This window comes from Colletotrichum acutatum (genome assembly GCF_030867785.1).
Source record: "Colletotrichum acutatum strain CBS 112980 chromosome Unknown BDZ83scaffold_56, whole genome shotgun sequence".
NCBI classification, from domain to species: domain Eukaryota; kingdom Fungi; phylum Ascomycota; class Sordariomycetes; order Glomerellales; family Glomerellaceae; genus Colletotrichum; species Colletotrichum acutatum.
Window position 1 is genome coordinate 68,586 of NW_026849050.1, and position 26,030 is coordinate 94,615.

Genomic DNA, 26,030 nt, shown 5'->3' on the forward strand with positions numbered 1-26,030 from the left:
AAATTGTTGGAAATTTTGCATGACGGTGGAATTATCGACCGAGGTGGGGTGTCAATGTCCCGAAGAGTAACACTGCGTCTGAAGCTGTATGAAGCTGCTGCATTGCATGAGTCTTTGAGGCCATGTATCCTCGAGGGTCTTTCGTTATATTCGCTCCTTGTCTCGTGCCGACCGAAGGTCGAACTCAATTCAACTTTCCCAGACATCAAGATGAGCTCTGTTAATCTTGTTATTGGTGAGACATTCGAGGCAAAGCTCATCCAGCATTCTTCAGACAAGGATCGCCAAACGAGGGGCAATTGCGGGGTAGCAGCTTGAGGCACCACACGCGCACCACTTCCAGCGCAGCAAAGTTGAGAGAGCACCCGCAAAAACACCAAAGCTCCATCGCGGGGTTATTACGGCGCATCGTCAAACCACCCTGCCTCGTCCCACCCACCCCCACCATCCAGATACAAACCCGCCCCCAAAACGTCACAAGTTACCACTACCACACTCTTCTTCTCTTCTCTTCTCTTCTCCTCTTCTGCCAGTTCGGATCCTCTTGTTCAACATTGTCTCTTCAGCATCAAAGATACCCAATCCGCATTCGATCTCGAGCGAAACACACGTCCGCCCACCATGGCCGGTCCCGTTCCCACCGCGAGCGCCCTCGCCGACATCTACACAGATGATGCCCTCCCCATCCAGACTAAGCGTTGGTCTTCGCTCCTCTCGCAGTTCGAGTCCGAGTACGGCCACCCAGCCTCCGTTGTCGCTCGTTCCCCAGGCCGCGTAAACATCATCGGCGAGCACATCGACTACTCCCTCTACTCCGTTCTTCCTATGGCCATTACCGCCGACGCCATCCTCGCCTTCTCCGTTACCGACACTCCCGCCGACTCCGAGACCTTCACCCTCCGCGTCGCAAACGCCCAGTCCGACAAGTACCCCTCTCGCACCTTTGAGGTTCCCATTGGCGCCGATGTCCCCATCGATTCCAAGGTCCACGAGTGGTCCAACTACTTCAAGAGCGGCCTGAGCGGCGCCCTGGAGCTGCTGCGTCGGAAGCATGGCAAGGACTTCAGACCTAAGGGTATGAAGATTCTCATGGACGGCAACGTCCCCGTTGGCGGTGGTCTCAGCTCTAGTGCTGCTTTCGTTAGTGCCTCGGCATTGGCTGTTATGCTGGCCAATGGCGAGAAGACTGTTGACAAGACCGAGCTCACCGAACTTGCCATCGTCAGTGAGCGCGCCGTTGGTGTCAACTCGGGCGGGTAAGTATTTCCTTCATGCCCCTTTCCTGCATCCTCTTGAACTAACAACCATTCAAGCATGGACCAGTCCGCCTCCGTCTTCTCTCAGCGCGGCTCTGCTCTCTTCGTCTCCTTCAGCCCCTCCCTGACCGCCCGCCCCGTCTTCTTCCCAACAACCAACCCGGAACTCTCCTTCCTCATCGCTCAGTCCTTCGTCACCTCCAACAAGCAGGTCACCGGCCCCATCCACTACAACCTCCGCGTCGTCGAGTGCAGCATGGCAGGCGCCTTCCTCAACGCAGCGCTCAACCCCGCCGGCACAAAGCTCCCTACCGACGCATCCCCGCTCGGCATCTCTCTCCACGGCTTCCACGAGGCGTACTTCGCCAACAACAAGCTCCCGCATGCCGAGAGCGCTTCGGCAGAGGAGGCCGCGGAAGCCCAGCTCCGCGTACTTATCGACGTCACCAAGAAGGCTCTCGACAGCACCGAAGGCTACACCCGCGAGGAGATTGCCAAGGTCCTGGGCATCTCCGTCCCCGAGCTCGAGCAAATCTTCATGTCCAAACTCTCCGTTCGCGCCGATCGCTTCAAGCTCCGCCAGCGCGCCCTGCACGTCTTCGAGGAGGCTCTCCGTGTCCTCCAGTTCATGAAGGTGCTCGAGCAAGAGGCGCCCAAGGATACCTCTGACACCACGACCTACAACAAGCGCCTCGGCGACCTGCTTAACGCCACACAAGACTCGTGCCGCGACTTGTACGAGTGCAGTGCCCCCGAGATTGACGAGCTTTGCCGCATTGCGCGCGAGAACGGATCCTATGGTAGCAGACTTACCGGTGCTGGCTGGGGTGGCTGCACAGTCCACATGGTGCCTGCTGACAAGGTTGCTGCTGTCAAGGAGGCGTGGGAGAGGGAATACTACTCCAAGCGCGAGCTTACTGAGGAGCAGAAGGAGGGTGCTGTTGTTGTGAGCCGGCCGGGAAGTGGAAGTGCGGCATATCTCCTGAAAGACGGGGCGTTGTAAATGTCGAGAGAGGACACTGAAGGGGAGGATTTCATATGTCATTCTATAGCACATATGTCGCGATTTTCACAGATATTCTGATGATTGGGAAAAGGCAACCTACTAATTCGCCTTCCTGCCCATTCGCTTTGCTGTTGCTGTTGGTCTGGTCGCTCCGTCTTAAGCCATTTCATCCACATCCTCACCGCTCACAATGTTGAATTTAACATCGTTTTGACTGTGAATGATTTGGCGAAGCAAATTATTGTGATATTGATGCCTGCTCTTAGGAGGAATCAAGGAGATATGATCCGTTGGTTACTTGGAGGGTCCCCTTGCAACACCTTGCAATTTATGATGGCCTTGCCTAGCCTGCCGCGGCGATGGCAACGTAGCTCAGGCCAGCTCGGCCCACACACTCAAATGGCCTTCATCTGGCTCACAATGGACCGCTCGTCATGACCAGTAGGCATGCGATCCAACACTGAAAAGCCGACTTGTTCTGGCTCGGCTCCAAAGAATGTAGGAACCCGAATCAAATTCAGAATCTGCTCATTCAAGCCACTTCATGCAAACGAGTTGATCATTGGTCTCTGTGTGCTATCATTCGATAACGCAAAGATGCCAAGTGACCGAGAGGAGCCTGCAGTTGACCGGTCATAAAATTGCCCTACGGCTGAGATGCTCGCCACCTCCTGCAGCCTGCTCACCTTCCTGCCGGCAATGGGGGGGGGGGGCTCATTAATCATTGGATGAGGCACCTTCAAGTTGCAGTGTCGGTTGTGGAAGGGATGGCTACACAGGAGCAGGCAAAACGCCATCTCACAGATTTACGGCCAGGTCAACTCGCTTGATCTTATCAAACCTCATGGAGGTACACGACCACACCAAAGGTTGTGTACCTTCGAGAGAATTTGTGCCAGTGCAGTACGCATGTCACACTAGGCTGCAGTCCGAAATTCGATTATGTCGTACAACACAGCCTGCTTCCATGGTGAGTGCTAACGCCGTCATAGTCCGACAGCCTGATATCTACCACAATTTCTCTTCAACGCGATTCGCTAATGAACCGAGGGTGAAAGATAGAGGGAGGGGGTGGATGCATGGAACCTTTTGCGCATATGCACCTAGTTACTCGGTCAAGCCGTTGGCCATGTAATATCTTGTTGGAGTGATTTGGGCGTGTATGCAGTTGTGAGCTGGAACAGGGTGCTGTTATTAAAGGCCGTCTATCTTTCTACTTCCCCACTTACGCATGAACGAGATGCTTGGATCATGTAAGGCCCTGATGGCATCTAGTCTTTGCCCAAACCTTGGAGAAAATGGCTACTCCTACCAACTTCAAGAGAATCGTGGTATGCGTTGATGGGACCTGGTACAATGAAGACGGACAGGAAGGTGAGAGCGCTGAAGGTTGTCACTCAACAAACAGGAGCTAAAACGGATCTGCCCAAAGGCCGCGGCAGCGGGAACAACAGCAACATTTTCCGCATCTATGCCTCGGTGAAGGTCGACGAACCGGTCACTGATGAGTTCGGAAACACCATCACGCAGGTGAGACTTTGCACATAATACCTGTAAAGTTCTACCGAAAGGCTTACAGCCACTAGATTGTAAGATACTTTCCAGGTATTGGTGTCGACAAAAAGCCGTTAGATAAGTGGAACGACGGTATGACTGGCAAAGGCTGCACGACGCAGATCAAAGAAGTGTTTACTGTAAGTACTTCAAATAGCATGTTCAAGTGAATAAAAATATGGTAATTTTCTGATAATACGTAGTTTTGCTGCACGAAAATCACGTCCAAGGACGACGAAATCTGGCTGTTTGGCTTCAGCCGTGGGGCTTGTAATACCTTAGCATACACTCCCACCATCAAAACACTGCGGAAAGGCCAAGCTAATCGTTTTGATCATAGATGTTGTCCGAGTTGTAGCCAAGCTGCTTAACAGTTATACATTGAAAGAAGCACTTGACTTCAAGGACGAGTCTGTCTGGAATTCCATCAAAAGTTTCATCGGGTGAAAAAATGACGAGAGGGGAACAGATGGAGGGCGAAGGTATCGATTCAGGTAACCAAACATCCAATCAGTAGGTACTACCACTTGAACGAGTACTCACTAACAACGTCCATGGTAGTCAAGAATTCACGCGTCAACCCCCGAAAATCAAGTTTTTGGGGTTATTCGACACGGTCAAACAGGTCCTTGCGGGAGATACATTTGGGGAAGACGTGGGAACGGATGTCAGCTTTGCTCACCATGTCCGACACGCACTCGCGCTAAATGAGGCGCGGAGAGCATTCCCGCTGCTCCCCATCGAAGCAAGTGAAGGCACCACGTCCGATGGGAATCAGACCTCGCACCTCCAAGCCTGGTTCGTGGGTGCCCACGCGGACATGGGGGGCGGAGCCGAACATGATGGCCTTTCCCTGTATCCTCTGCAGTGGATGTTGGTCGAGAGTCGAGATCGAGGATTGGTGCTGGAGCACAATCCCGCAGATCGCCGTAAAAACTTGATAGATGATCCGCTGGAACTGGTCTTTCCAAAGTCTTCCCCTCTCGTCTCGGCTCAGAAAGCTGGAATACCTGCCGGCGATGCTGATTCAATCAAGCCGGAGCCGTGGACCTTTAGGTATTCTAGCAATATCGATATCTCCATGTACGACCTTCGAGACTCACACATGCACGGCAATCTGCAGAAGATTCCTCCGAAAAAGCTTCAAAGGCCGAATGTGAGACGTAGCAACAGTGCCACACATTGGGTCGCTGTCAATACGGGCCTCCTTGGCACCTTTGGGCTGGGTCCGCGACAGATATTCCGCCATAATTCCTCCAGTACTTCTCTGCAAGGATATCAAGACGCCTGTAAGAAGCCATTTCTTCACTGATTTTACCTTCTCTAACCGCTCTTGATATATGAAGCACCCAATGGAACGGTGATACATCCTTCGGCCTACTTTCTCTCGGACACCTATCCCACGCTGGGAATTCAGGAAGCTCTTGAGAGTCTGAAAAAGCCTTTGGATGATTTCAGAAAGACGTCCAATATGACGTACATATCAGACAATGGGGACGCCAAAATTGACCCATGGATCAGGGATTTCCTCTCCAACAAGGTCACGACCTGTCGGATTCTGGTATGTGGTAACACGGGTGTCGGCAAGTCCACGCTTTTGAATCGTGTATTTGGTATTACAATGGTAAGAAGCACCTGTTCAGTCATGCAATCATCATACTCACATCAATATTCAGACTCAAGAAGAAAAGTCGCAGAAGGGAAGACACAATATTGAGGAAGGCTTTGAATCGGATCAGCACCCAGGTATCATCATTCACGATTCCGAGGGGTTTCAAGCGGGTGATACCAGGGAAATTTCTGCTTTCAAGAAGTTTCTCAAGACGCGGGCGGATAAAGCCGACGTGAGCCAAAAGCTCCATGCGATATGGTACGGGAAACCCTGAAAGAGCCTGTCAGATTCCTGTTCTAACCGCTCATCTCCCAGGCTCTGCATCGACACGGACAGCGACCGTCCAGTTCAGACGGCGCTGGTGAATGTATTGAAACAAGTTACGAAGTACATGCCTGCGACTCCGATCATCGTCGTGGGCACGAGAAAGGACAGGTTTCTGGATCGGCACCGGGATGGAATTGAGAAAGACTTGATTCTCAACAAGCAGGAAGTTTTCAAAACTAGTTTTGAAGATGATGTAGAGACATCCCCACTCTGGCCTATGTTGAACACCAAGTTCACATTTGTTTCCCGCGGTATGTCTCCTAGCGCAACGTTTCATTCTTTTCGGTATTTGTCTTATGTCTAATACTTGCTCACTTTCCAATTTGCGCAGACGATCAAGAATCCATTAAGTCACTGATACACGAGACTGTGGGTTTCTTCAGCGATGCCAGCGTGTCGGAGGCAATGATTGCCGCCCAGGTCCCGGACATCAATGCCAAAATTGACCTGGCCATCGAAAAAACATTGAAGTTTCTGAAAGCGGCCGTTGGGGCGGCGTCATCAGGATTTGGGACTGGCGTTGTATCAGCAGTGTCTACGCCAACTATCTCTAGGGTTCTCTGCCGCGACATCGCGCATGGTTGCTTCGGGCTTCCAGAAACAGGCATCGCTCAGATGGATACGATTCTGGCCAGCGTTGTGTGGAAGAACCTTGCTCCGTTCATGGCTCAGGCTGTTGGCCAGTAAATCCTTGTTTGTGGTGGCGCTGTTTGCCTGACTATCTTCACCGTTGTTGGTGGTATACCCCTCGCAGCCGGAGCTATGTTGCTCGAGGCGCCCTCAGCTGCGCGTATGGTCCTCAAGTGCGCATGCGACCTCATCCTAGTTCTAGAAAGAGCCTATCGTAACGAAGGCAAGGCGATGAGTCGCGAGGAAGTTGAAAGGGTAGCCACCGAATACACGAAAAGCAAGTTCACGGTGGTAGATGATGGGCCGCGGATCGAGAAATCGCGGAGGAGGGCAGTTCACGGAGATATTAACGAATTGGTCCCAATGGTGTCGACTCTGACTGTGGGAGCCTTTCAGAGCACGACGATAACGAAGTATCGGAAAGGTCTCAAGCAAATTCTTGTAAAGTATAGGCTCGGAGAAGGCGTGGGTGCAGAAGTTGACTCAGACAATGACGCGGCTCAGGGCGATGCCGCAGATATTCCCGAGGATAGAGCAAATATGGATCAGTTATATACTAGTCCAACAGAGGTGAAGGCATAGTCGAGGCATGAGTCTTTCGCACAGCAGAAAGGCTGATGGAATTCCGGAACAACGATCAGCTTCTTCATCCTGAGAAATTCCGTTGATTTAGCTCAAGCATACGTCCGCTGCCAACTTCATCAAATCCTCATCTCATAGGTAGGTGCTATCAAGATCCTTCATTTGACCTACCACAACTCAATATCGCCCTGCAGCTGAAGTTCAGGGATTTAAAACAGGACTTCAGGCTACCAAGAATGCCTAACGCAGACTCGTAGAAATCCCATAAAGACACTAACAAGCAGCAACTGAGCTCTAGATATTTGTTGACTTCCTCCGGTTTCCAACATTCCTCGGCGTGGATCCCTTCCCATATTGTCGAAATCAATTCTCAAGCTATCAGCACGAAACATTCACAGACAATGGGGCTTTCACCTATCCCAAGGTAACATCGGAGACAAAAGCGGATCATTGAGTCGATGTCCCCTTGGCCGAAGCTAGCACGTAAGTATTGAGACAGATTGCCGATCAATTTCTCATCAACAAAAAAGCACTCAATTTCAGCTGGACTTGTCGTCCGATGAGGAATGATCGTTGGTCTAGATGTATTTAGGTTTGAAATGATCAGCCATATCTAATTGTTGATATTGAACTGCCGTCTTCGTTTATCGTCGTCCTCGAGGGCCGTCCAGACTACCGTAGCACTATGACTCGGTAGATCGGCACCGAAGCTTAGCCAAAGCTTGAATCGTACCCAAGACACCACCCATGTTCCAGAACCCCGTCCTTCCTTTTCGGGCAGGAGATTCTCCTTTACTCCCACGTCTTATCAATGACATGAACGATTGAAGATTAGAAATTCGGATGTTCGGCCAACACAAGAAGGATCCACGTGGTGGAACAATCAATAAATCCATCTGGTGGAGCAGTGATCACGAATCTCTGCAGCCGAATGCGCGTCGCAGACGAGTATAAAAGGTTGGCGTCCAGTCGACAAGCTATAGACCAAACCTAGCCTGTGGCAACCCTTGCAGGAACTGTAGATATAGCCGACTGTACTGCATTCTTACCGACCCCCTACGCTCATTATGAAATCCATTGCCGCTATTGCAACGGCAGCGAGCCTGATTAGCTCGGCCGCGGCTGCATCCCGTGTACCCCTCCAATTCGACATCACCGAGGTCGACCTGTCGTCTCTTCAGAAACGCAGCGTCGATAGCGAGCCCTTGGAAGTGTCCCCTCATGTTCTCGAACTGAACAGAGTCGTCGGTACCTCCCCGGCTCAGACATGGATTCAATCCATCCGGAACGGACCTGGCTCGAATGGCATGTACAAGACAGGTCACGTTACAAACTTGACCGACTTGAACGGCTACGAGTACATCGCCAGCATCCTCTTCGGCGACGAGACTCTCCAAGTGATCGTCGACTCCGGATCAAGTGACACATGGGCTGTTCAGAAGGACTTCATCTGCCAAGACTCTGACGGCAACAGGTTGAACGACGTGAGTAACAAAATAAGCACTCGAAGCACGTGCGAAGTTTTCTTTAGGCGAAGCTAACCTGCAAACGTCACGAGCAGACCTCGTTGTGCAATTTCGGGCCCACGTACAACGGTACGTTCCAGCATGGCTCCATTCCTGGCGTTCACTTCAACATCACCTACGGTGACGGCGAATTTGCCACGGGCCTCATGGGTTATCAAGACATTACCCTGGCTGGTCTCGAGGTGCCGCATCAAGAGGTCGCCTTGGTTAATAAGACTTACTGGAATGGCGACAACGTCGCCAGCGGCTTGCTCGGCCTCGCCTATGACTTGCTCACCAGCGAGTACGACGATGCCACTGGCAAGTCTATCTATTACGACTCTATCTTCACCACCATGTCGAAGAAGGGCATTGTCAAGCCTGATCTCTTTAGCATGGCCATGGACAGCAAGTCCCAGGTCGGTCAATTGGCTTTTGGTGGGTTGCCTCCTGTCGAGACCAAGGGCAAGTTCATCAGCACGCCTATACGAATGGTGAGTAGTTCAAAGCTTCGAACGTGCCAGTGCAAAAGACGTCTTCTTCACGGCGGGAAGCTAACATCAACTTAGGTCGCCCTCTTATCCCACAGGCCGGAGGCGAAAACCGAGTACTCTTTCTACACTATCCTCCCCGACGGATATGTTATCAAGAACGTGACCATGGCTCCTACTACTAATCAGACCCTGGCTGCAAGCAAGTGGAATACCGCAGTCTCTAAGCCTGCCGGATTTTACAACAGCACAACTCCGACGATTGTCGACAGTGGCACGACTTTGATATATGTGCCGTCTGGTAAGTAGAGTCGAAACCCTTCAACAATGCTCAGGCAGTAGCATAGAACGCTCGGCTTACCCCTTTGTCCAGATATCTCCGATGCTTTCGCGTCTGGAATCCCCAACTCCTTCTACGACTTCTTTTCTGGCGCGTATTATGCTCCTTGTGACGCTAAGGTGCCAGACTTTGGTGTTGTGATTAACGGGCATACCTTCTACGCCGACAAGGCCGATTTGATCCAGAGTAGCGATCCAATTGACAATGGTGACGGCACCTTTGTCTGTTTGCTTGGAGTTACCGACGGCGGCGAGGGGCCTTACATCTTGGGTGACACCATGATGAACAGCCTTGTGACTGTCTTCGACGTTGGCGCTGGTATGATGCGCTTTGCCAGCCGTGGATGAGCTGGCTTGGGCAGATCGAGACATAGGACCTGTCGAGCCGCGACTACCACGATTCGCGAGTGAAGTTGTAGTAGCTTCTATGTGGCAACTGCGTGTAGTAAATTAATAATAACGAATGTTGTTCACTCGTATAAGTGTGAAAATGCACGCGATTGTAGTTTTCCAACGGGGCGCTATGCAGGGCGTGTTGACTTATATTGTAGTAGTTGTGTTGTTCCTTGTTCTCATACTTAATCATACGGATGATCATGGTATCTCGATACTGATCATTGAAAATAGCAACTTGACCATTTTGCCGTTACAGAAATTTACCAGTATACGGTACTGAGTCTTCCGTTTTGCGGGGAATGATATTTTCCCTTTCGTTTGACAGGCTACGATCTGGTACGAAATACGGCTGCCATTAGAGTTGATTGTTGTGAAAGCCCGCAGACATTGCGAGAGATTTATTTACAAGAATTGACTGCGTAAGCTCTAATTCTAAGCACATCCAGGGAAACCGCTTCCAGTTCCCGCACCCTGTCTGTCGCAGCAGTTTTGGTAGGTCTGTTGTCTCGTTAGTAAAGATTCAATGCCACTTGCGAAAGCCATTGTTGTTCAAGACTAAATTTTGACGTACTGTGGTATCAGGACCATTGTAGTTGCAGCAGAGGAACCATTGTCCCCAGACAAGCTCGTGAGGGAATTTGCCGCTGTAGGCCACGCAAGCGGGGGATTGGCGCTCGACGACTGACGGGGCGGCGCTCGTGCCCGCGATGAGGGGAAGAACGACGGCAACGATTGAGAACTTCATGTTTGGGGTTTTGGAACTTGGGAAAATTTAAAAGAGTGATTATGGTTGGGTCAAGTGAGTTAATGGAACGGTCGATGATGAGAAAAGCTACCTCGAAGACTGGAAATATGTTCGTCTTATAAGAGCATCAGTACAAAGCCTGAGTTGTCTTGGCTCAGGGGTTGCCATCACTCCGGATGAACACTAGAATTGCGAGAAGGCGGGTGGTGGTCCACTTGCCCGCGCGCCCATCGATACATTTCACGCGATTACATCGGTCGATTCAGTTGTTACTTTTTAAGTTTGCCAACTTTCCTATTCCTGCCTACGAAAGGACAAAATCCCACATAACTTTCTGGTTTGCTTCTCACTTTAATTGCTTTGTCAGAAGCCAAGATAGTATCGATGTGGCTAAGCGAAGCGTTGATCCTTGCACAGCCTGACAGGTCATGAATGATAAAAGATCAGCGTCTAGGTGACACTCTTGGCCTCGGCCATCCCACCCGCGCGTAAAGTAACATGAGGTCGGAAATGTTTTGACTCCTATTTAGTCTGGATTCCTTCATGTAATTTTAAGTTGTAGCAGAATGCAGAGCCTCTGATCCGATTTGAATAATGGATGTGAAGGACGGGTGTAGTTCTGCCACTACTCCGCATTGGAACGGAAGTAGCAACAGTGAGGGCCAGCCTTATGAGCAGTGTGATTGCATCATTCATAAACATGATTGCAACTTCATAGGCTTGAATATTTCAAGTCAACATCTACTAATATGACAGTCGGAGCAACAATTCACCCGAGTTAGCACCTGGGCGGAGTAGAACGAGTCAAGTGCTTGATTTGGAAGGCGGAACGTCCCTCAGCGCCATGTGACAGAACTCGTGGGGAGCCAAGGACCAGCAATGACAAGCGATGGGGCCCTGAGCGGGTATATCACCCCAATTCGGGTATAATATGAAACGAGCCATCAGTGACCCACAAGGATGGCTCGCGATCCAGGCAATAGTGTAGATACAAATGCATGTGCGTGCAATGAAGCTTTGATATTAAGTATGAAATAAGCTTTGCACTGAATTTTGAGGGTTTTCAGCCACTTTCGGTATAGTCAGGTCAGCAGGCTCCTGTGCACCAATGCAGTGGAACGGGCGTTAAGCGTGCTCTACACCATGTCAATCATACTGGTGAGGTTTAGACTTACAACACAGCTGACATAAGTAATCTCGAAATAAGACGCTGGAACATATGTACCCCGATAAATTGTTCGCAGGACCTTGTATTTGTTCCCCATGTTCAGCTCTATCGTCCATGGTCTTACTCAGATACACTAGAGAGGATCTGTGCCAACGGAAGCTCTCCTTAAACGGGGTTGAAGTTGATCTGTCTCTTCCCGCCGTTGGAACAGCACGACGACAGGTAAGCAATAGCTAAAGAGTCGGCATTGGTGCAGCACTAGATTGAATGTCAGCTATCATTATTCTGTTGAAGCAAACCAAGTAGCGGAGGACGAACAAATGTTTCGGGGCCATCATGGTAAGTTGTGTCATGGGGAGGTTGGCAGCAGCTTTGCGTGAGTGCGTCGTGATGAGCTCCAGGTGCGAAGATGTCCTGACAGACGCCGGCATAGAAGCTTCCTTTGCAGGTCACGATAGACGCGAATGAGCCGGCGGCGCATGCGCTGTGTGTAACAAGGTAAGTGTGTATCCACATTGGCAATTGTTGATTGGAGGCTTAACTGAGGCACTTACGCGACGATGACAAAGATGTATTGTGAGAGCATTTTGAAGATGGGTCAATAGCTACAGTCGATCGAATGAGCGCTTGGCAATTTGTTGAATGGTCGCAGTGTACTGGGTATGAATATTAAATACTACATTAGTCGGAGGTGTAACCTTGCGGCTCTTATATACTCTTGCTTCACCTCTCTTACCTCCGAGATAATGCCAGAAGAACGAGATTGTGATCCGATATGCAATCTGCATCCCACCGGGTTGAGAAAATGAAAAGCTTAAGAAATTACAGCATTCAACACTCACCGTCTCCACGAGACCCGAGCTCGTCGGAGAAATCGGGTTGATGGCCCATCATGGTCCGTAAAGCTCTAAGTTCCGAGTAATTGTGCTGATTAAAATTGCAGAATACTATTTCGAGGCAATCGATGAAGAGGTTAGTGGGACCTTGAAAGAAACTACAATGAGCCTTTGCCTCTCAGCGTTGAAGCGCAGTTCCCAACTCGCATAAGAGGCTGGCATGCTTTCTGCCATAGTGCCGTCACCATCTGCCCTTCCAAGCCCTTGTACTGGCCAGAATTATTAGTTTCTAATCCAGGAATCCATCGTCTTCTGAACTCAGGCAACTACTTGACTTTTCGAGTGGATCCAAGTAAATTCTATCATTATCGGCGCATGCAGTATTGCTATCTCTACTACTATCGTCCTCGATCGACACTATTGGAGTAATAGTAGAGAGCCTTCAAACCAGATGGAGTCTCCTAACCTCCAGCGTACATGTCGTTGAAGTTGGTGGCGCTCTGCAGCGTGGGAAGTGACGAGGCAGGTAAGGCATCCAATAGCAGTCCGTCAGGATCTCATGGCACATCTACGAATCAGCAGAAAGAACGTGTTAAATTTCGGTGAGCCACGGTCTCAGTATTAGGAGTGGTTTATGCACTTGACAGAAGACAGTCAGCGCATTTTCATGCAACGACGTCTTTACCTTTCTCGTTAGTTACTTCACGACGTTGTCTTCTCGAGTCTTCTGAACACCAGATATTTTGATACCGGATCCTCAGCACCTTCTAACTCCAGCGCCAACTACATCGTCTAACTTTTTGTACTCAGATTCCATTTGGGGAAAAATGCTTTGCAAAATCTACATGCCGATGTTCCGTAGTCTCACATCCAACGGGATCGCCTTCGACTTGGGATATAAGATCCATGACCACGATGGTCTTTCGCTCTCCAGATCGGCCGCGAGCGGGTGTCGCATTTGCGGCGAATTACTTTGTTGGATCCTGAACTTGCATGACTCACTCAATGCTTTCACGGGCCATGGATGTACCGAACTGCGTTCAATCGAACAGGCTGTGAGTCCTTTGCTCGGCTCACTATCACTATCCCATATCGAAGCGGTAGTATGTTCTCGCGCCACTTCCGTGTCTATTCCAAATCATCTATCAACGTCAACTCTAGCGTCGCTGTTAGGAACGGCATCATACCCGAATCCGAATCTTTGAAAGCGGTGGCGGTATTGGATGGGTACGTGCTTAGTAGAGCACGCAGAATGTCGCGTCAAAGGCCAAGCAAAATCGTATCCCACCCGCTTACTAGAGATCGGTGAGTCAGGATTGCGGCTCGTCGAAACGCAGACGACACTAGTCACTGGACCGTACGCTGCGCTTAGTTACTGCTGGGGTCCGGATCCTTCATTTCTCCGTCTTACTGCTCGGAACCAAGATAAGCTGCGGACAGGTATCGTCGACGATGAGCTTCCGGTAGCTTTCCGTGAAGCCATCAAAGTTGTACCATGCCTCGATATCCCGTACATCTGGATCGATTCACTGTGTATCATTCAGAATGGGCAGGGAAGCACGGAAGACTGGACTCATGAATCCGCGCGGATGGCGGACGTGTATTCAGACAGCATATTGTGCCTTGCGCTGTACCGATCTGCGAATCCAGATGAAAGTACATTCCGAGGGGGTGTGCCACGTTTTATGCCGCCCACTGAAGTTGAAACAATATGTATTCTCGACCGAAATGAGTCCGTTCGTCATTCCTGTGTAGTTTTCTCTTCCAGCTACTATGAAGATGCGCTCTATCGCCAACCACTGGGTTCCCGAGGGTGGGCCTTGCGAGAAAGATTGCTGTCGTCACGTGTTCTCGGGTTCGGTTGCGGAGAGTTGTTTTGGAGCTGTGCCGAGTGTCAGCATGTGTACGAGTCGTTTCCCGGTGGGCTGACCTTCGAAGACAACTTCTTTCAAGGTCTGCAACTGACGTCAGCCCCGTCAACGTTAGATCAAAAAGACCCTACGGGCCTCACCGCTGTCTGGTTCCGAGTTGCGGAGGAATACACCAGCCGCGACCTCACGTTCCCAGAATCAGACAAGCTTCTGGCATTGTCCACTGTGGCCTTTCGGTTGGGCCAGGCAATGGACGACATCTGTATTTGGGGCCACTTTAAGTAGAGCTTGATTAGAAGCTCGTATTGGAGTATTGGCAGAATGAAGCCAAACTTCAACAGAGGCAGGGCAATTAGAAAATAAATAAGATCTCAAACAGCCACCGGTGGGAGATGTGCCAGTGGATTGAAGTTTCCTACGTGGAGCTGGGCCTCTATGGAAGGACCGATATCATTCGAACATGAAGACTTCGGGACAGACTCTAACTACATGGAACCCCTAGCTTCATTCGAAAAGTGGGTAATGCGAAGCACAGTCAAAGGTCATCAGCAAATGTCTTCCACCCTGCTCCAGCTTCAGGTCTTTGAAATGAAAGGGCAGTTGCGGCTACATCGTGATGGCAGCGGCGCTTTGGTCTACACCTTCGCTCCGACACGACATTATAGAATTATTCATTGCGCCACGCAGTTTATAGCTTTCATGGATGACTCTCGATATTTCACCGAAGGCGCTTACGTGACCTTTTGTCCATTGGCACCTGTTCGTGGGGAAAGTCCCAACACGCTCAAATCATGCGACTTTGTTCAGGGTATTTTTGTTGAGAAAACGGGTAATTTGCTGGATGGTTGATTCATATTTCAAAGAGTGGGCTGCGGTCACATCGAGCTGAAGGACTGGGCGCGTTGGTCAAATATCTACTACAGTGTTGAATCCGGGAAACCAGCAAAATGCTCCTAGGTTGAAACTTGGGGGGCTTTGCCGGCCTTCAAGGCGCGATTGGAGAGGCAGGTACCGTAGAAGCTCGGGAGTGATCGCTGGTGATTCATGTTTTTGCCGGTGGTTGGTCCGGACGGGCTGACAGCTGCGTGTTACACATCGTCCAAGAAAGAACATTTCAGAATTTGCGACGGTTCTCTTCTATCGTTCCGTTTCTTAAGTAACCTCGATATCATCTTGTCAAACTCCACCTCACCTCACCTCATTTCATTCCATCATCCACTTTCATCCTTATCCTCCATCTTCATCCTGATCCTCAATTCACTTCTCCGACTTCGATGTCACCCTCACTTCAGAATTTTTCGTCTTAGTTGATAGATTTCGGCTTCACCGAAATGGAGTCTCCGGCAGCACCCTTCTCGCCCTCCACCCATCCGCCGATCATCATGGACAAACTCGAAGTCGGATCCCTCTACATCATGATCTCGATCCCATTCTCCATCTACTTTGCCAAGAAGAAGCACATCTACGCGACCAATCTCCCGGACGGTCCGAACTTCCCCTTCTGTACTTACGAGCTCATGGTCTCCCAGGGCCTCTCTACCGAAGAATTTCACTGGGACCTCTACTGGCACGCTTCCGACCCGGCCACCGATGAGCTCATCACCACGAATGTGAACCAATACGCCAGTAGAAGCGCCGATGACGATGGAAACGGTATCCTTTACCGCCTCCGCCCCCTCGAAACCTGTCCCACGATCTACACCCGCGACCGGCTTACAATCACCCGCGTTCGCTCCCACGCCCAGCTCGTAGGCCTCATCCGCGTCCTAACAGTGCCGCCCGCATTCATCCTACACCTAACGCGCTACCTCGACTGGATGACCGCCGAGTCGGCCCGCGTCGCCGAGCGAAGCTACGTCTGGCCACGATGGCGTACTACCGCACCCGCTGCCACCTCCTCAAGATCAAAGGCGCGCGCGATCACACCTTTCACCAATTCGACATCTCGCGCTTCACGGCGGAGCTGCTCTCGTTCGCCTACGCCGAGGTTCCTAGCGCGTTATCTTTTGGTGGCATGGGGATGCCGAGACCGGTTGTTGCGTCTTAGTTGGGCGTAGCGATGGGGTTCCTTGAGGAGGAAGATGCTGCTGCTATCAGGCGCGAGAGGGATGAGCTTTTGAGGAGCCAGAGAGAGAAGTTTGGGATTGTCACTGCTTGTTGGTACCAGTGAGGTGGTTGTAAAAGCTTGGACTATTGCCTTGGGTGCTTGCTCACTTCGGTGTGGTGCAGAGCATGGTCTGGTATGTCCTCCTTTCCTCAATGGATCGCATTTTTGGAGCTACGGGTAGCTAACGTCATACTCTTGCTTCAGACTCAGAAGAAAACACCGAACGAAAGAAGTAAAGCAAACGCTATCATGGCGGTCAGCAGCTGCAAGCACACCGAAGAAGAACGGTCATCCTTGATTTAAAGCCCAGCTGGAGACTGGACACTACGTTAGGAGATAGCGACTATCAGCTGCCACCTGCTTACAACGAGTCTTTGGTCACTGAGGATTCTAGTTGTACATAGCTCTTGACAGTGCTCGAGAAGTAGAGCTGTCAATGGGATGAAGTACATGACAGCAAACAATCCCCTCCTTCAACCGGGGGCCAAGCTTGAAGTCGAGTCAAGGCCGAACAGCTTCTCGTCGGTTGACGATGGAGAATCACCCATCGATCGTCTTAAAGTTTCAAATACACGCTTTACCAATATACAGAAGGCTCGAAGTCTGGAATGCAGAGTTCTCGAGCCCGGTGCGGAATCGATGGCTCCTGAGGTGCCCGAAATGATGTGATGCGGGCCGGACCGTACGACTGTGGGCATGCATCCACCCGTTCGTAAACCTTGCCAAAGTGACTTGCAGAAGCAGGAAAATAAGCAGGCCTACTTGGAGATTCCATATACAGAGCCTCTTGGCAGACAATAAGAGATCGGTGGTCTGTCATGCGACATGTGGTAGCCGCCTAACTGCGCAAGAATGAGCAAGTTTCCCGAACCCCTCACCGCCTCACCAGTCAGTCTCCCCACGCCTAAAAGTCAAGTCACCCCAGCATCGAACTCGCCGTCCTCGGAATGTAAAAGACGAATCACCTCCCCGCCCCAATATCGAGCAAGTTTGAGGCATTCAGTTCCCTTGTCATTGTCGTCGTCACCAGCGAAACGAGCTTCCTTTATCGAATAAGAGAGCCTGGGCTGTCGCTGCGATGCCGCTTCTAGACATCATGGCGTTCGTATCTGCGTCTGCGCATTCGGTTCTGCTCTCTGAAGAGCCGATACGTTCTTATTCACAATACCTTGATCATTGAGAGTTCGTTAATCATGAGCCAGAGACTGAGAGGATCGATCCATCGTCCAGACCTGATCGCGGTCCTGTTGTGTATCGAAGCTGTCGTCGTCTTCGCCGCTCTCGTGCTATTCGGCGTGGCGTACCCAGATCGCTTCCGCTCGCGACTCTGGAGGAACGGCGGTGAGGAAGGATGGTGTTCAAACCCGAGACTGAGGATATACTTTTATGCCAACCACGAAGAGCCGCCCGAGATACCCTTGATATGGAGCCAGAGGTGATGTCCCACGCGCTTCCATCATTCTGCTGAGGCCTCGGCACTAATACATCGCCTCATCCAGGTTGACAACCTCCAACATAGCCACCGCGGTCCTCGGAGCGACGATTTTCTTCGCCCGCCTAGCGATGGCGGCCCTACAATACGAAGCCCGATGGACGAACCTCGCATACGACGCCTTCCTCGGCGTTCTGTGGGCCTGCAGTGCCGCCGCACAGAACGGGCCCGATCTAAGCGATACTCATCACCTCAGCGAGAGGCCGTGGTATCTCACCCGAAGCTGTCACGAAGCGTGGCCAGAGAATCGGGGGTGGTGTAGGATTGCGAAGTGGGGATATGCCTGGCCTGTCTTTGCTGCGTTCTTTTACATCGCGAGGGTCGTCGGAATGTTGGGCTGGTCGATGTATGAGAAGGGAATGAGAGATGGAATAAGCACTGGCTGCAAGGTGTTATCCTTATCGGAGTGCCATCCGTGGACCGAAAAGTGCGAGATCGCGTTGTACAAGGATGATGCGCAGCAGGATGACTGGGTGTGATATGGTTCTGGCGTCGTACAACTAACGACAGGTTGGCACAGACGGGATCGAGGTGACACAACTCTGCGACAAGGATTCTCACCGCACAAGGAAAGCACGCGGCACGGCAAGGACTTTCGATACCAACTTTACATTGCGAATCTCTGCCTAATGACTATCGACAACAGGGCTGAAGTGAGGGTGTGAGGGAAGAAGTTCCATCGCATCTGTTTGCATGCAACCATTCGAAACCAATGTGGTCAATCCGTCCAAACAACCCGTAGATCCGCCCGTGTCGCATGGCAATCAGTTGAAGCTTTGAACATGCTTATTTGTTCTGTAACAAAGGTATCAGCAACATCATCTCGGTGGCTGGGTCGGTGGCTGATGGTGCGATCAGTGTCTGGGAGGGGAACTTACGGGGCAGCCGGCGCAGGTGCAGTCCTTGCCGCAGTGGCAGGAGCCAGTGGAAGCGCATCCGCAGCCAGACATGTTGATAGTTGATGGAGTCGTTTGAAGTGACTTGAGAGTGGTTTTGTTTGCCTTGAATGTGGACCGAAGCCGTTGATTGTTTGATTGTGCAGTGAAGTGGTGATGGAGATGGGAGAAGTCAAAGGTCGTCGGTGGCAAGTAGTTTGGTGGTTTAAGTAATGGTGCTGATTATCTAATGGCGACCCGGAGCATCACTGATGGAAAGGAAACAACCGGGCGAGATGGGAGGCAAGAGCGAGAGCACCTCCCGTCTGGCTCCTTCCTCACGGCTTGGGCCAGTCAAACAGACCACATGTTCTTCACCCAAGCATAAAAGTCGCTAGTCAGCAGCCCCAAGTTCCAGCCAGCGATGCTAGCTTTGACGCCGGCGGTAGAAGGAAGGTCCTCCGTCACCCCGCCTCCTGCCTTTCTGTATCTCTTACCCGGTGCCTGCCCAACAACGATTGGGAAAGAACGAAGAACCCGTCGGCTGAGTGGTTCGGAGGAAAGTGGCGAATGACGTGCAGCCGGTACATAAGCAGGAGCTAAGATCGGTCTTGTCACAAGGCAATACCCAACCTGCCACTCAATCAATGACAGTCCTCAGTGCCTCCTTCCCGGATCGAGACGACGCAAAGAAACCCCACTTTCCCACCGAGACAAGTGACGAACGGACCCGGGCGCTCAGACCGGCGTGGGCCCGTCTGCTGGCTGCCAGTTTGGGAACGAACCTGCCATATGGCCAATCATACGGCTTTTATGCTGGCTTACTTAAGGAAGATACCGGAGTACCTTCTGCGGGGGAGGGGAACAACGGCTTGACGGCCATCTTTGAGACTTTGATTCTCCTCGATCGCGGGCCGAAGATCAGGGTCTTCCCTTGGAATCGATAACCTTATGATTTACGAATTAACCGACGATTGGCAAGATCACCTTGCTTATTCAATTTTGCGTTTCACTAGTGGGTGGGAACTATCTAACTGAAGACATCAGATTGCAGAAACTGCGAGAAAAAGACCTGCTCCCTCGGGAAAATGATATCGCCGCGGCCACACTTCTGAACATTGGCTAGCTACTAGTCGTTGCCTATTGGCAAGCTATCTATAGCTGCTCATGTGTTCTGGCCATTTTTACTCGGACCGATGTGCAGCGAGTCGAGAGAGTTGGCATCGCAAGGGACCGTTCACGGCGCCGTGCATAATACATGTGCGTCATCCGACGTGTTGGCGCACGAGTCCGGCGCGTGCCTTTTTCTCAATTTCTCCAACCGCTGACATGCAGCAACGTTACCGTTGGCTCGTCGCCGACGGAATCCGCTCTGACACTTCTTCCACTGGTTCCACGTATGACCCGATAACGCATCCCGGTGGGCATATGTCTGGGGCTAGCAGATCTCAGCTTATCAGAACCTGACGTCTTGGTGCTGGTTCGGTGCCGGGTCCGAGATCGACGTATTCCAGCTGGCCATTGCATTTCCTGTACCCGATCCAGGAGATGGCTGGCAAGTGCCGAGGTTTCCCGCCGGCTTTCAGGTCTGACATGCCCATTGCTACGAGGATCCATGACCAGGCGTCGGAATCGGTATACAGCTGCATCGTGAATATCTCAGTGCCGCCTTCGCTAGTCTATCTGAGGCACACGACCATGGCATGCACAATAAGAGTTTGCAGCTTGCGTGCCGTTGAATTCCCAGGGACTTACTTGCTCCCGGCAGGAGTCTCAACGCCCAGTCAGGCAGTTGGGAGATGAAAAGGTACCTTATGAATAAAGTAGTTCCAGGGCGGATGAGTCTCGCTAGAGAAAACACACCTCTCTTGACTATGATGACAACCAAACGGAATGAAGAGGAGCTATTGAAGAAGTATGCGTCCCTAGACCTCAATGAGAAATCATCAACTGGAGACATCGGGAAATATCTCTTCTGTCCATAACACTGTTCAATGTTGTTGAACACTATATTTAATTCCTACGCCAATCTCTAAAACAAGATGTGCCCTGCCATGTCTGTTATGCCTTCGATGAACCTATTGGCCCAAACCTATCATTCTCGCTGTACTTGACACTAAAGTCCCTCGTGCAGACAATCCCTCTTCCCTGCTCTTTCTTTAATATAATCTCCTCGCTGTTCGTATCGGAAGGCAAAGCACCAGCATACACAGCTTCAGCGGAACATCGGCCTTCCATAGCGATCGGCGAGCGCACCACGTCAACTCTGGTACCTGTGCCAGAAATATATCTTTCAGTTACACTGAATTCGTCCTTGGTATGCATCTCGAACTCGTCATGTAAACTGCGATCCAGCGGGATTCTGGTGGTCCTCCTGTTGCCGCTCGCGTAGGGGGTGTTACGAGAGGCACCGACGCCGAGGGGGGTCTGACCACTTCTGCCATAGCGCTCGTTGCTGGGGTAGTAATCGACTGAGCTGTTTAGTTTTAAGAGGCGACCGAAGAGGGGTTTGAGGTAGGAGGCGCAGGCTGCGATGATACCGATGTTGAGTTGGAGACTGGTTCGCATTGAGACTGATTAGCATGCGCACTTCCAACAAAGCCTACACATTGTATTGTCAAAGTAGTCGACTGCACTGCCTGTCTAAGAACTCACTTTTGCCAGAAATGAACCCAATAGTCGAATATTGCATCTGGACTGCCACCTGTGGTCAACATGAATACCGCCTTGAGAATGCCCATGATGACTGCACTGAATTGAGAAGAATCATGTCAGCGCATTCGTGAATCGAGAGGCTAGCAGAAAAGGATCAATGCTTACAAATAACCAAGGTTAAGAATGCCTATCACATAAAGTCTGACGCGGAATCTCATCTTCAAATGCCAGATGATGGGAATCGGTAGCGCTCCCAAGCAAATGTCGGTAAAGATGTTACAGGCTGACCCAAAGGTTTGTCAGAAATCGTGACGGACTGGCACGCAGGCTGACTTACAGATATTCCAGTACGTCAGGTTAATAAACAGATTGAAGTCGTGACACCTTGGATCAAAGGGGTTCATCCACTGAAACTCCCACCAACCCGAATATGGCGTGCAGTAAACGAACAACCAAGCAATTGCTTGAATCGAGTACGCAATGACGAAACCTACAGACCTTAGCAATCGAAGTCTTGGATCCGAGGCGGCAACTTGGTATTCATACATACCAATTACGGCGTAAAGCGACCATCGATACCATTGAAGGTCCCCCTTTAGTCGAAGTAAACTTATTGCCATAGATATCCTCAACAGTCCCATCGCGACGCCGTCTGATAAAACCGTCTTCCAGAAAGATATCCGCTCGAAATCGATTCTATCGTTTGTCGGGATTGTCGAGCCATGACGACCGAGACCGTAAGGTATTTGAAGGACCAGGCAGACCCAAGAGACAAGGGCGAGGATCTACATCGTGATGAAGTTAATAATCACCTACTTTCAATCTTCGAAAATCGTAAAACTGGCGTGAGAGTACGGACTCACGGCGGCAGCCACTATAAGGGCATCTTCGGTTCCAAAGGCCCTGAGAATTACCACGCGAGCATAAACACGCAGTGAGACGAATGCCAGAGCGACGAGGTGAAAAAAGCCAACCAAGCCGACGATCCGCCCCGCATTGCTGGCATTGACGTACTCAGGAGAAAGATCATCCATCTTCACTTCATGATTGTGAATCTGGACAGCGTAGAAAGAGAGCAGCAGCGATGGGGATGACGACGGAGACTTGTGGACAAGACTACCCTCTTTCCTCGGGGCTCATTATCACTGAGAGTCCTACACAGAGAATCAAGACTCTGGTGCATACTTTTACGGCTACAAATGTCAGGGAACTCGTCCGCTCTTCGCCTCGGCTTAGCCCCACGAGTTGCCTACCTTGGCCTCATGCGCCCTTCTTCGACGCTCTTGGTTTTAGGCTCGGAGCAGAAGAGAAAATTTGCACCTTGCAGCTTGTCACAACTCGAGCTTCACTAGTAGTTAGCCATTAGTTAGTAGCATCCCAGCTTGCAGTAACAAGAACGAGTACCAGCACATGCTACTATTGGACAACGTCGTATTGTTTGCTAGACTATCGCTCGATTCGTGAGTTCCATTCTCCGAGGGATTCACAACCTTGTTGGTGACGGTCTTTCAACGCGCAATCTTACAGAACCTGCGTTGGTGTGGCACAGGTAGAGCGGATTGGAGATACCGGGATTTCCGGGCAGCACATTGCTACATGGTCTTCATTTGCCAAGAGCATGGGTTGAACGGTGACCCGATGAGCGTGTTGGATAGCAGGTCTTGACAAATTCCATGGCATAGCACGATCATCTGGCCCTCATCAAAGTCCGTCCGTGCCAGAATAGACGATCCGGCCCAGTCCGATCTGGCTACGGGCCGCGTGCACTGCCGTACAGTTCGTTGGAACCATATGACCAAAGATACGAATGTATATCAGCGTGTTATTCATCGTGGAGCACGATCCCTCAATAAAAGAAGCAAACAAACCGCGGATCAATATTGAAATTTCGGACTAATCCTTCCATAAACTTTTCTGGACAAAGCTGCGGTGATTCGGAAGTGTGCCGACAACGCCACAACGGGCCCTCGTTCTTCATCTGTAAACGTCAACTCGAAATCATGCAAGACAACGCAGAATTTGCCTGCATCCTTGGCCTTGACCGCTCGGGTGATCGAGGCCATCGGCCCGTGTGGGACTTGTGGATGCTGTTTGTGCCGCGCCCCTGCATTCGAACCCCGGCCACTATCCACCCGGCTTGTTGGTTGATGGCTCAACTTATTCGGACGGCCGGGCCCGGAGCCCCGGTCCCCTTTGCGGAGCATTGTGTCCTAGCATCCTGGCTCAAAACCCCTCAGGGCATGATATTATCACACCATCTTTGGAAGATGCTTGTATTTTCTCGCTGTTGGACGTGTTGGTTCGATAAAGTCGACGTGACATCCAACAAAGTTCCACGATTTGGTTTACCCGTCGTGCCTGTCTAGGATCCATCAGTCCCATTGCAATCTCCGGCATGCAGCGGCCGTTGGTCCAATGCGGGGTGAAGACTCCATGTCGGCGAGGATGGCGGGCGGCCAAGATGATCGATTCCACCAACCGAGATATGCCTATTTGTTGAGGAAAATTGAGTACGTTGTCTATGCAGACTCAGTCTTCAGTAATCGGGAGTTGATGTTGTGCTACTCTGCGGGCATTGGATGATTCGATTTAAAATCTCCCGTGATTCTGCAGACTCGCCGTAGACGTGCGTTTCGTTACCAGTCACCTTACCACGCCAGAAGCACTGCCGCATTCCTAAAGATCACGTGTTAGTGTGCGCTCTCCGAACCAACCACTCTTTCTTGGTCAACATGCGTTCTAGCAAGATGCGTGCAGGTGCAGGTCTCGTCGCCACGTTTGTGGCACAGGGCGTGGCTGGGTTGAGTTGTTGCAACCATACCATCTCTCGGGATGTAATCGTCGTTGGTGGTGGTGCTGCCGGCTCTCACGCTGCTGTTTGGTTGAGGGACCATGGCCAGAGTGTCATCGTCGTAGAAAAGGCCAGTCAACTTGTGAGTTACGTCCTCTTCCGTCACCATTTCTTCTTCAGATGCCTCTCCTCGAAACAACTACGTATCGTGACTGACGTCCTCCTCAAGGGTGGCCACACGGCCTTCTACTATGACTCAGCTTCGAATAAGTCCATCAACGTCGGTGTACAGGCGTGGATGGAATACAAGGACACATTTGACTTCCCGAAGCGTATGAACGTCTCAACCAGCGGGTCAATGCAGTTCACCACTCTCGACTACAGATACGTTGACTTCAAGACGGGCTCGCCGGTGACAGGCTGGACCGCGCCTTCTTCAGACGCCATGTATCCCGCGCTGCAGAGGTACCTCGACGTTCTCGAGAAGTATGAGGACATCATCCTCCCAGGGTTCGAGAACTTCCCTGATGCGGACGCCATTCCCGAGGACCTGGTTATGCCCTTCCGCCAGTTCGTCGAAAAGTATGATATCGCCGCCGCCGTGCCCCAGATTTGGGACTCCACGGCACAGGGCCTTGGCGAAACCATGGATGTGCCGACCTTGTTCGTCATGCAGGCCTCCGGAGTTCCCATGGTACGAGCTCTGCTTGGAACCGCCGCCGCTGCAGTCCCTGCCTCGGGACGCCTCTACGAGCTGTACGAGAGCGTGGCCAAGTTTCTCGGCGATGATGTTCTCTACTCCAGCACCATCGTCTCTACGTCTCAACGTAGCGACCAGGGTATCTCCGTGAAGGTTGCTGGCGCTGATGGCACCTTGACCTGCATCGACGCTAAGCGCCTCCTCATTGCTTTCGAGCCGACCCCGGAGAGTCTCGCGCCTTTCCGCCCAGACGAGACCGAGACAGAAGTCTTCGACAAGATCGAGTTCACCACCGTCTACGCCGGCATCCTCCGCCACCCGTCGTTGCAAATCAGCACCGCCTACTCTAACAGGTCGCCCGCACCTGGTTCGACCAACTACACCGTCTTTCCTACCCCCTCTCAGGTGGGCCGTATCGACTACATTGGCGGTACCAAGGACTTGTTCCAATTCACGGCTGTCGGCACAGATGAGGATACCTCAGAGAGTATGAAGGCTGTCATTGCCGAGTCCATTAACAACTTAATCGAGGCCGGGACCGTCCCTGCTTCTAACGGCACAGTCAGCTTTGTCGCCTTTGCGAACCATGGGAAAATGCATCCTCGCGTCACTGGCGAGAAGCTTCGTGCTGGGTTCATTCAGAAGCAGACAGCTCTTCAAGGCCGTCGATCCACATGGTACACGGGAGCAGCCTTCTCTGCAGGCTTCTCGACTGTGGTGTGGGAGTACAACAATGTCATCTTGCCCAAGTTGATTGAGGGGTTGTGAGCGACTCGTTTGAGGGTTTGATATGTATATGATATTTAATCATGGCCTTCAGAGGAAGATGGCCAAGATAGAATGCATAAAGTGAAGACTATGGCAGCACCAGGACATGACTTCGTCTGACTTGACTCGTTTTAGGAACTCCATGAGTTGTCGTATGTGCTGAGATCATCATCCTCTTAAGGGCAACCGCCCAAAGGCTTGGTGGGGTCCCACTGGCAGCCCTGGCGCGCTTCCAGATCAGCTGCTGCTTCGGTGTGTGCTTCTTGAGCGAGGGGGGCCGCGATGGCCATCGACGCTATTGCGCACCAAAAATGTTAGTTGGCA

At 51.3% G+C, this 26,030-nt stretch overlaps 10 protein-coding genes across 10 annotated transcripts; 7 read left to right on the forward strand and 3 right to left on the reverse strand.

Annotated features, from left to right (window-relative positions):
* Positions 1–621: 621 nt before the first annotated feature.
* On the forward strand, positions 622–2,259 carry BDZ83DRAFT_752898 (galactokinase; the record flags this gene model as incomplete). The annotated part of the gene is made up of 2 exons (XM_060514268.1): positions 622–1,256; positions 1,314–2,259. 2 exons carry the CDS (start codon positions 622–624, stop codon positions 2,257–2,259), a joined length of 1,581 nt encoding a protein of 526 aa, XP_060364121.1.
* A 1,301-nt stretch (positions 2,260–3,560) lies between these two features.
* On the forward strand, positions 3,561–6,442 carry BDZ83DRAFT_652483 (uncharacterized protein; the record flags this gene model as incomplete). The annotated part of the gene is made up of 10 exons (XM_060510526.1): positions 3,561–3,636; positions 3,695–3,792; positions 3,849–3,956; positions 4,020–4,086; positions 4,157–4,259; positions 4,378–5,105; positions 5,163–5,440; positions 5,493–5,686; positions 5,744–6,006; positions 6,087–6,442. The coding sequence occupies 10 exons, from the start codon at positions 3,561–3,563 to the stop codon at positions 6,440–6,442; spliced, it is 2,271 nt and encodes a 756-aa protein (XP_060364122.1).
* A 1,523-nt stretch (positions 6,443–7,965) lies between these two features.
* BDZ83DRAFT_700883 (aspartic peptidase domain-containing protein) lies at positions 7,966–9,748 on the forward strand. Its single transcript, XM_060511437.1, has 4 exons — positions 7,966–8,451; positions 8,529–8,966; positions 9,042–9,264; positions 9,337–9,748. Exons 1-4 carry the CDS (start codon positions 8,035–8,037, stop codon positions 9,648–9,650), a joined length of 1,392 nt encoding a protein of 463 aa, XP_060364123.1. The 5' UTR covers positions 7,966–8,034; the 3' UTR covers positions 9,651–9,748.
* A 382-nt stretch (positions 9,749–10,130) lies between these two features.
* On the reverse strand, positions 10,131–10,680 carry BDZ83DRAFT_793064 (uncharacterized protein; the record flags this gene model as incomplete). Its single annotated transcript, XM_060515771.1, has 2 exons — positions 10,270–10,680; positions 10,131–10,196 (listed from the first exon to the last, which is right to left on the reverse strand). Exons 1-2 carry the CDS (start codon positions 10,441–10,443, stop codon positions 10,131–10,133), a joined length of 240 nt encoding a protein of 79 aa, XP_060364124.1. The 5' UTR covers positions 10,444–10,680.
* Positions 10,681–11,776: 1,096 nt separating this feature from the next.
* On the reverse strand, positions 11,777–12,197 carry BDZ83DRAFT_752902 (uncharacterized protein; the record flags this gene model as incomplete). The annotated part of the gene is made up of 3 exons (XM_060514269.1): positions 11,777–11,869; positions 11,930–12,095; positions 12,166–12,197. The coding sequence occupies 3 exons, from the start codon at positions 12,195–12,197 to the stop codon at positions 11,777–11,779; spliced, it is 291 nt and encodes a 96-aa protein (XP_060364125.1).
* Positions 12,198–13,661: 1,464 nt separating this feature from the next.
* BDZ83DRAFT_579366 (heterokaryon incompatibility protein-domain-containing protein) lies at positions 13,662–14,603 on the forward strand (the record flags this gene model as incomplete). Its single annotated transcript, XM_060505228.1, has 1 exon — positions 13,662–14,603. A coding segment is annotated over one exon (942 nt), but the record flags the coding sequence as incomplete, so codon positions are not given.
* Positions 14,604–15,649: 1,046 nt separating this feature from the next.
* Positions 15,650–16,365, forward strand: BDZ83DRAFT_752903 (uncharacterized protein; the record flags this gene model as incomplete). The annotated part of the gene is made up of 2 exons (XM_060514270.1): positions 15,650–16,174; positions 16,222–16,365. 2 exons carry the CDS (start codon positions 15,650–15,652, stop codon positions 16,363–16,365), a joined length of 669 nt encoding a protein of 222 aa, XP_060364127.1.
* A 1,253-nt stretch (positions 16,366–17,618) lies between these two features.
* On the forward strand, positions 17,619–18,396 carry BDZ83DRAFT_579408 (uncharacterized protein; the record flags this gene model as incomplete). Its single annotated transcript, XM_060505232.1, has 2 exons — positions 17,619–17,860; positions 17,925–18,396. 2 exons carry the CDS (start codon positions 17,619–17,621, stop codon positions 18,394–18,396), a joined length of 714 nt encoding a protein of 237 aa, XP_060364128.1.
* Positions 18,397–20,784: 2,388 nt separating this feature from the next.
* On the reverse strand, positions 20,785–22,685 carry BDZ83DRAFT_624113 (uncharacterized protein). Its single transcript, XM_060508424.1, has 6 exons — positions 22,311–22,685; positions 21,998–22,232; positions 21,785–21,937; positions 21,613–21,730; positions 21,448–21,543; positions 20,785–21,349 (listed from the first exon to the last, which is right to left on the reverse strand). Exons 1-6 carry the CDS (start codon positions 22,479–22,481, stop codon positions 20,854–20,856), a joined length of 1,269 nt encoding a protein of 422 aa, XP_060364129.1. The 5' UTR covers positions 22,482–22,685; the 3' UTR covers positions 20,785–20,853.
* Positions 22,686–24,194: 1,509 nt separating this feature from the next.
* BDZ83DRAFT_579355 (FAD dependent oxidoreductase) lies at positions 24,195–25,706 on the forward strand (the record flags this gene model as incomplete). The annotated part of the gene is made up of 2 exons (XM_060505227.1): positions 24,195–24,380; positions 24,468–25,706. The coding sequence occupies 2 exons, from the start codon at positions 24,195–24,197 to the stop codon at positions 25,704–25,706; spliced, it is 1,425 nt and encodes a 474-aa protein (XP_060364130.1).
* Between the last annotated feature and the right edge of the window lie 324 nt (positions 25,707–26,030).

Excerpts from the sequence above, each read along its gene's own strand:
- BDZ83DRAFT_700883 (XM_060511437.1), top strand. The coding sequence starts at position 8,035 with ATGAAATCCATTGCCGCTATTGCAACGGCAGCGAGCCTGATTAGCTCG. Across the intron at positions 8,967-9,041 it reads TCAGCACGCCTATACGAATG|GTCGCCCTCTTATCCCACAG; the intron begins GTGAGTAGTTCA and ends ACATCAACTTAG. Across the intron at positions 9,265-9,336 it reads TTTGATATATGTGCCGTCTG|ATATCTCCGATGCTTTCGCG; the intron begins GTAAGTAGAGTC and ends CCCTTTGTCCAG.
- BDZ83DRAFT_624113 (XM_060508424.1), bottom strand. The coding sequence starts at position 22,481 with ATGGATGATCTTTCTCCTGAGTACGTCAATGCCAGCAATGCGGGGCGG. Across the intron at positions 21,938-21,997 it reads GTCGCTTTACGCCGTAATTG|GTTTCGTCATTGCGTACTCG; the intron begins GTATGTATGAAT and ends TAAGGTCTGTAG. Across the intron at positions 21,544-21,612 it reads ATTCTTAACCTTGGTTATTT|TGCAGTCATCATGGGCATTC; the intron begins GTAAGCATTGAT and ends TTCTCAATTCAG.